This window comes from Cheilinus undulatus, linkage group 8 (assembly GCF_018320785.1).
Source record: "Cheilinus undulatus linkage group 8, ASM1832078v1, whole genome shotgun sequence".
Taxonomy (NCBI): domain Eukaryota; kingdom Metazoa; phylum Chordata; class Actinopteri; order Labriformes; family Labridae; genus Cheilinus; species Cheilinus undulatus.
The window spans coordinates 39,126,914-39,135,596 of record NC_054872.1 but is presented as its reverse complement, the minus strand read 5'-3'; the positions used below and the strand labels follow the sequence as shown (position 1 = coordinate 39,135,596).

The following is an 8,683-nucleotide window of genomic DNA, read 5'->3' as shown; positions in this document are numbered from 1 at the left end:
CATTTGTGTATGTAGGTTTTTGTGCTTCAGGGTTACAAGAGCCAGTCTGCCAACACCGCTGACAATGGACCTCTGGCTCTGGGAAAGAGACCCCCTAAAATATGCATGAGGAAATGTACACCTGTTTCCAGGTAACCAAGGCAGGGATTCTGAACCGTGACGTTGGATCCAGCATGTGTGTACGTGTGTGCAGGTACACCTGTGTAAGCGCATGCACAAACAGCACAGCTTCCTAGCTTTACCTGTTCAGACACTCTGCAGGGACGAAAGCTGCTGTCATCTCCCTGCTGCTTTGACGAGACACAGATCAATCTGACCAGGAGGAATGTTATGTTGAAAAGGTTCCCTTCCCCGCCGATCTACTGAGAACCTCATGCATCGAAACAGAACCAAGTTGGCGCTACTGAGTTGAGCTGGAAGAGTGGACTTTAAGGAGAGTGGACCACAGAGGCATCTCATCCTTACTGCTGAGAAACTACTCCTGCAAACATGAATTCCATGTTAAAAGTGTACAAGAGCAAAGTGATGAAGACCCTCAACCCTGAGTATGAGGATGAAACTGCAGAAGAGGTAATGAACACAACTTTCTTCTCTTTTTGTGCCTCTCACTGATTCATATTTAAATGTCAGAAAATGGATGAAGCATTCAGCACAGAAGTCAGACAGTGACCGGGTTTTGTGTGCTCATCATTTTTTATTCATCACAGGGTCAGATGAGATCGCTTAGCTATTGTATTTTCCATGCGAGGGGAACCTAGAGGCAGAATTAGACCTCCAACAGACTTCCTAGTGGACTTTGACATGTTTCAATTGAATTAATAGATTACTGATGATGGTATTTTGGCAGAATAGACACATGAAACTGGGTAGCAAATCAAACAGCTTGTTACATAATTAAAAAAAACTACAACTCCAAAGTTTTCTTTGGTTGTGAAAATCTAAGTAGACCTTGTTGATCATAACTTGTTGGATTGTGGTTTGTTTCTTGGCGATTCTGCTACAGAGGCAGCTAAACATGTGCAACACTTGAGTCAAAGACAAATATCCCAAAATGGACAATAAAGGGTATCGTATCTTATCATGCTGTATCGTATTATTTTTCTTTGATCGTATCCATCCATCCAACCATCCATCTTCTTCCGTTTATCCGGGGTCGGGTGACAGCAGGCGAAGCAAGTCAACTCAGACGTCCCTCTCCCCCGCAACACCTTCCAGTTCCTCCTGCGGCACTCCAAGGTGTGCCCAGGCCAGATGGGATATATGATCCCTCCAGCAAGTTCTGGGTCTGCCGTGGGTACTCCTCCCAGTAGGATGTGCCCGAAAGAACTCCACAGGAAGGCGCCCAGGAGGCATCCTGATCAAATGCCTGAACCACCTCAACTGCCTCCTTTTGACATGATGGAGCAGCAGTTCTACTTCAAGATCCTTCCAGATATCCGAGCTTCTGCAATCTCATTCTTTTTGTCATAACCAAGAGTTCATGACCATAGGTGAGGGTTGGGACATATATCAGCCATTAAATCGAAAGCTTTGCCTTTCGGCTCCCTCTTCACCACAACAGTACAGGGCCTGCAAAACAGCTGACTCTGCACCAATCTGCCTGTCAATCTCATGGTCCATTCTCCCCTCCCTGGTGAACAGGACCCAAAAATACTTGAACCTCTTCACTTGGAGCAAAGACTCCAAGAGAAGAGGTGGGTGACCCACCGTTATCCAGCAGAGGACCATGGCCTAAGACTTGGAGGTGCTTATTCTCATACCAGAGGCTTCACACTGTGGCAAACCGCTCCAGAGCCTGCTGGAGGTCCCCAGCTGAGGAAACCAGCAGAACCACATCATCTGCAAACAGCAGTGATGAAACTCTGAGCTCCCAAAACTAGAAACCCTCCTCCCTCCGACTGCACCTTGAGATCCTGTCCATGAAAATCACAAACAGCTGATCGTATCTGAACGTAATAAATCATACCATTTGTAATTCTATTTAAACATGTCTATGTGCATCATACCTATTTGTATCTATTTGTATTGTAGTGTATCTCGCCAGTTTTCTTTGTTAATCAAGCTATAGAGGCAGTCAAAAACAATTTTCCTCTTGTGAACAATGAAGCGTATCATATCTAGTCGTAAAGCATTCTATCATGGTCTTTCGTATTGTATTGCATGATATCGTAGAATTTTATTTGCTGATCTATGGAGGCAGCGTCATGTGTGCAGCACTGAAAACCTAGACAAATTTTCCCTTTTCCCTCCAGGGAGCAAAGAAGTGCATCATATCTTATCTTATATTATCTTGTCTTGTCTTATCGTGCAGTATCATATCCTGAGGATACCTTTACCAAACTTGGATTTTTGGACCTTTTTCTCATTTAATTTTTTCCAGATATTTCCAATTACTTAATGTAGTGACATGTTTTATGATAACAAACTTAAAGGTTTCAGATCACCCTGTTCAGAATATCCAAACAGATGTTTTCTGCTTAGATGTTTTCCTTTGGGCCCAAAGAGGTATAAGTGTCTGCTATTTAATAAAAAATAAGGTAAATTTTAAGAAAAGTACATTACATTTTTAAAATAAAAGAGCCTGTATATCCACTTGCAAGTATTTTGAAGGGACCCAGAGCTGAATAAAACTTCAAAGTTTAAAATAGAGTTCCCGAAAGTAGCTCTAACAAACTGCAACTTCAAACTACTCCCTTCACATGCAGTAACCTGAGCAAAATATTTTTTAACTTAAGCTTCAGTGTTTCATTAATTCTTCCACCCCTGGTTTTCATGACCTGTTTGCGAAACCTTCAGTTTGATACCAACTACAGAGTGCTGCGTTGACCCAGATCTCTACAGAGCCAAGAAACTCGATCCTGCACGGGAGCCGAACAAACGGATTAGTTGGCATTCCACTGACTGACTGACATGGTGGACAGACAGATAACCAGGGCCTGTTGCCTCTCGCTGTGCCAGCCAGAGCACTGACAGTGACTAACAGGGATTACTGTGAGTGTCTGGGAAGATCATTTCTTCTTAGTTGGGTGTGAAGATATGCCATCGCTGCTATTTTTATGCCTTCATTGTTCCAGACCTACTTTGAAATATGAGACAATTATAAAGTAGTCATGTCCATAGTTTAACAGACAAAAGACATGCTTCAAGGAAAGAACAATCAACAATTTAAGCATTTAAAGTTGGTGTTGTTGGATTTTTCCCTCTTTGATAACTGTTTTTAGCTGTACAGTATTCTTTTTTTTTTTTCCACAAGTTGTAGTGCCCAGGATATGCACTAGATGGCAGCATCATGTGCACAAATTATTTCTATCTGTACTGTCCTCAGATCAGAATCAGAAATACTGCATAAATCTTCAGATGACATTCAAGCCCTGCTTCTGCTATAGTACAGAATTCAAGCATGAAGATAGGATACAAGTGAGAAATATGTAGAATATTTCAATTATATGAACAATCATATTTACAACACAGCATAGTACTGAGAAATATAAGTACTAAGTATGAAAAAAATACATTTGAGCAGATACTGCAGATAAAATGTAAAGAAAGGGGCCCAATGTTTTTATTGAAATATAAATGCAAGAACAGTATAAACAAGTTTAAAAGTGAACCTTGTTTATAATAGAAAATTGTTTAATGATAGTTTTAATGAAGAATACTACAGTTTTGTTAATGAGCAAGATAGTGAAATGGGATGATATGAATCCATTCAGAACTTAAAAGTGCCTCTGTTTTGTCTGTTTTTTATTGTATTGCAGGTCACAGAGGTGGAGAACGATGTTAGTCCGGTTCAGGAGGATGAGGGGCCAAACGCAGTGTCCCAGTTGGCCAAGAAAGTACGTGTACATTGGCAGCATGGTGGCAAAGGCCACACCATGAACAGGACATGATTCGACAATACAGGAATTCTTACTCTAGATGAGGTGGTGTATGACATCTTGCTGACATCAATAACGGAAGCTTAGGGGATCTGTAAACCCCTTATGGCCTTACAGTCAAGAGGACAGAAATAAATAGAGAAAAACAGAAGGAGGGAGGGGTGCAGAGAAGATGGTCAGGTATAAATGTATGGAACTGCAGGAAGAGGCGTGACTGAGGTGTGTTCCTGTGCCCAAAACTTTGCTATAAGCATCCCTTATTGCTATTTGTACATATTCAGAGCTGTAAAAGACATTGATACTTGTGTGCATTGCCACAGGAGACAGGTTTTCAAAACCTTTTAAAAAGTTTTGAAAGGCAGAGGATTGACGAAGAGTTAGAAGAGCAATTCAAAAAACGAAGACACAAATTGATAGTTTTGCACTTTAAAAAAACTACACATGAAATTTATCCTATATATAAAAAAACAATTCCTAAAAATGAAGGGCATCACTTGAAAATATATTAAAAAATAAATGAAGCATTTATGTGCAAGAATTAATGCATTTGAAAAATGTGCACATCTGTTACTTTAGCTCTATTCCTATTATTGTATATTTTTAAATTTCACACGCTTGGCACACTCTTAACCCGAAGGTCTAGGGTTTGATCTGCAGTCAGAGGGCATGTGGATATGCATGCATATGAATGGAAGGTCGACACTGATAGCCACTGGACATAGGTTATACCATTGAGGGAATATGGAGGAATGAATATGAACTGGTAGGTGTGACCTGTGGTGTAAAACCTGTGTAGATGGACAACGGTTTAGCTCAGGAGGTGGAGCTGACGCTGATACACAGAGACCATGGTCCTCAACGCCCTGGTCGTGTGATTGATTCAAGGTCTCTGCGCTGTTGGGTGCATGTCCTCCTCCCACTCTCTCTCCCCATGTTTCCTGTCTCTCTTCAGCTGTCCTATCATAATAAAGACTTCTTAACGGGCTGAAGTTTCACTATTTAATTTGTATTGTCCCTATCAAATAAACTTTATAAATAAAATACATTTTCAAAAATGTGTGTTGACCAGTCAGAAGACTAGAAAAGCAACAAACAAGCTCAAGTCCACAAAACAAACAATGTTTGGTTGTTGTTTTTGTATATTTTTAGTTCACTGTGAAAGGACATTAAAGGTTACAGAAGATAGTTCACAGTGTCATTGTTATCTCAGATAAATTAAAAGTATTAAGTTCACATAGAAAGTCTTCAACTCACAAAGAACCATTGTTCATGTAATCCTCTGAAACCACTTGAGTGTAACCCTCTTTTAATCTTTCACCCTGTGTATGTTTGGTGTTGTGTGTAGATGCAGGGGGCGGGGACTAAAAGCTGGAATAGACTATCAGCTCTCTTCAACAAAGAAGATGAACACCAACTTTTAGAGGAGACAGAGAGCCTACCGGTCGCCGACCAGTGAGTTCAGATCTATCTATTCTTGTGACTTCCAGCGTCACTCTTCGTGTTTGTGGGAGGCTTTCCTAACTTTTGGACACTGTCCTGCTAGCTTTATCCAGCCTTAATACATGCCAAGCTACTGTAAGCCTATCATCTCTCATGTATTAAGTGCCTAGTAATGGACAGACATAAGGGCAATACCGGGTAATATCACAACACTAGGCAAGAAAGTGCACATGTCAATTTTACAAGATGTACAAGTGTATGTGAGGTTTAACTTTAAAAGTATTGTAAAGTTATGAATTAAAACATTACTGCTTGTTGCTGCTGCTATTGCATGAATTCACTGGCATCAGCTTAGCTGCCAGAGTACTGATCCTTGGCCTTGTTCAGTACAACTTTTGTCAGTCTAAACTTTGTCAGACCAGTTTGTCTTGAAAAAATAAGAAAATTCTGCAAACTTGAAAAACACAATGCTAACCTGCACAGACCTCAGTTTATTATCAACACTAATGCCTTACCCTCTGGGCCTTTCTGAGGAGTGTTTAACACAACTTTCGCTTAGTTTTTCACTGTCTCTAAAGCTGTGTTGTGTCGAGAACTGCCCTGAAATTTAGACAAATTAAACATTCATTTGAAAGAAGAGAATTTAAAGACAAGTCTTGCCTATGTTTTGCCCCTGAAATAATCCAACTACTACTTCTTTACCTCAGTCCACTTGCAGTGAAGCCAGAGGAGCCTCCTCCTCGACCCCCCAGGCGCTCAGCATTCTGGGATAGCTTTGCAGCTAACTGGGCAGCCAAGAAGCAGGCGGAAGCTGCAGCTGCTGCAGCCGCAACAAACGAGGCAACAGCAGTTCAGGGCGAGGAGGGGGCAACAGAGGCCGGAGGGGAGGTGAAGGCCTCTCAGGATGGGCAGACCGCTGAGGGAGAGCAGAGCCAAGGAGGAGAAGGAGGGGGAGGAGGGAGGAGCAGCAACAACAGCTTCTCCAAATACGTCTCACTGGGAGGAGGAGGAGGTGGAGGAGGCAGCGAGGCGTCCTTTAAGTGGAACTTTGTCACCAGTAAGCTGGCGGAGCTGAAGAGCAAGAGCAACTGAATGTTCATGAAGAAATCTAGAGAAAAGAAACGTTAAAGAGTTGATTTTGAGGAAGTTAAGGAAGAGAATATATTTGAACAGGATGCCCTGTACAGCTATTATATAATTCCCCTTTTATAATCATGTCTTGAACTATTAAACTCTAACAATATCTCCCATTATTGCCTATTGAAACCACTTCACATTTGTTAATAGCATTACATAAGAAAAAGCAATCAGTCCACAAAGATGACTTCTTAGATCGCCTCGACTAAAAGAGATCAAATTAGTAATACAGTAAAACTTGTGTTTTCCTAACTCAGATGCAGCATGTAGCCATAATAGGATCTATGTATGGTATAAAGACAACAGATTCATCCACTACAGTCTTCTTTCTATGATATCTTCTTTCCGTAAGTGCCTCTTAACCACAAAAAGGGCCATCACACCTGTCAGCAAACTTCATCTAATCTGTATTCAACCAAAATCAGGATTAAGAGATTAAAGACAGTGATAGCCAGATTAGTTACAGATTATCTCACTTAACCTGTTTAGAGGGCAGCGGATTTCAGTCTGGAGATCTGGCAGGGAGACGAGACTATTACATAATGTTTGCAGTTATTAAAAACCTCACTCTCCACAGACATCAGGAGGGGGATGTGCTGCAGTTATATGCAATATGTAAAATATGAATGTGTGTGGTGAGATAATGTCAGACGCACAGACATGATGATTTTTCTGACTTGAATTTTCTGATTGTGACTGAGGCTGACATGTGAAAAGAGTGAGCATTGCTTATTGCAAAAATGAGAATTTGAATATTATCATAGCTTATCTAATAATTTGGTTTTCTCTTGTATGTTTTATTCAGTTGTTTTGTTTCTGGTATGCTACAATAAATACTGCTGTTTCAAAAGTTGAATACAAGCTAATTTCTTGTGTTCTTTCATTTGATAAAACTAAATGTTATACACGATTTTACAGCGCTAGATGAATATGGTTAATAAGATTGGACAGCTAGGATAAAAATTCATCCCTATTAAAAGATATAACAAGAAAAGCAGAAGACAATGAACCAATTTGTAGTGTTGGTTGTGGCTACTCTACTGTTTTCTTGGTATTTGGCCAAGAAGCATTCCTCGCCAGTGTTACATGAATACAATCAGTGTTAAAAGTGCAAGAGGTAGAATGTTGTGGCTGTAACATATCAAAAAAACAGAGATGGAAAAAAACACATTTACTCAAACTACAGCAACTGAGTAGCTTTTTTATGTACTTTATGCACTAGAGTACTTTGAAAACAAGTACTTTTACCTAAATAACGTTTTGGGTGAAGTATTGTACTTAACTACATTTTCCAAAGCATTAAGTAGCATCTTGAGAAAAACAAAAAAAAAAAAAAAAAGGAGGAAAGTGAGGAGGTCCAAGCAAGTCAACATTAAATTGCTAGTAGTTTAAAAACACATGGCAATCAGTAGTATTTCACCAGAGAATCAGGGGCATAGCTAGGGATTTTGGGCCCCCAGAAAGTAAATAACATAGGAACCCCCTTAGCTAGAGAGCTAAGCAAAAAATGTTGCATTGTTTTAAGAATATTTAGGCTTATGTAATATTTAAATTAAATTTTGAACTATAATTTCCCTATATTAATGAGCAATATGTTTACAGTGGTTACTTTAAATTAACTTATTTTCTTCACAACATTTAATGTGTTTATTAGCATCGTCTTGCTCTGTCCCTGCCTTCTTGTCCTCCATCATCCTCATCTTGCTCTCTGTCCCTGCCTTCTTATTCTCCATCATCCTCATCTTGCTCTCTGTCCCTGCCTTCTTATTCTCCATCATCCTCATCTTGCTCTCTGTCCCTGCTTTCTTGTCCTCCACTATCTTAACTTTATTCATTATTGGACATTTTCAGAGGGAACTACACAGGATTCCCAATCTTTTATTTTTCTCTCTTTGATTAAAAAAATCAGTGTGTTAACCAATTCATTTTGTTACTTTTGATTCAATAATGGCATTAATTACTCAGAAAAAAAAATGAAATTCTAGACTTCTTAGGGTCCATGCCTTCTGTGGGCCTAGGTAAATGTTACCCCCAGTAAAAATTAATTTCAAATTTCATCTCAAAACAGCTGTATTTTTCTTTAAGTTCAGCCTGGTTGGAGATGCATATTCTTTTGTTGTTAGGAAAGATCATATTTCAATGTAGAGGCCCCTTAGATATCACAAGTCGCTTCTCAGTAGTTTAACTTAACTTTAAATTTTACTGTTAACTGAGAAGATTGATAGACC

General features: G+C 39.8%; 1 protein-coding gene across 1 annotated transcript; it reads left to right on the top strand.

Moving 5' to 3' along the window:
- The first annotated feature begins 489 nt into the window (after positions 1-489).
- LOC121514169 (uncharacterized protein C1orf232) lies at positions 490-6,410 on the top strand. The gene is made up of 4 exons (XM_041794267.1): positions 490-570; positions 3,759-3,836; positions 5,224-5,330; positions 6,026-6,410. The coding sequence occupies exons 1-4, from the start codon at positions 490-492 to the stop codon at positions 6,408-6,410; spliced, it is 651 nt and encodes a 216-aa protein (XP_041650201.1).
- Positions 6,411-8,683: the final 2,273 nt, after the last annotated feature.

Coding starts and splice junctions, on each gene's coding strand:
- LOC121514169 (XM_041794267.1), top strand. CDS start 490: ATGAATTCCATGTTAAAAGTGTACAAGAGCAAAGTGATGAAGACCCTC. Junction 571..3,758: donor AGGATGAAACTGCAGAAGAG/GTAATGAACACA, acceptor ATTGTATTGCAG/GTCACAGAGGTGGAGAACGA. Junction 5,331..6,025: donor AGCCTACCGGTCGCCGACCA/GTGAGTTCAGAT, acceptor TCTTTACCTCAG/TCCACTTGCAGTGAAGCCAG.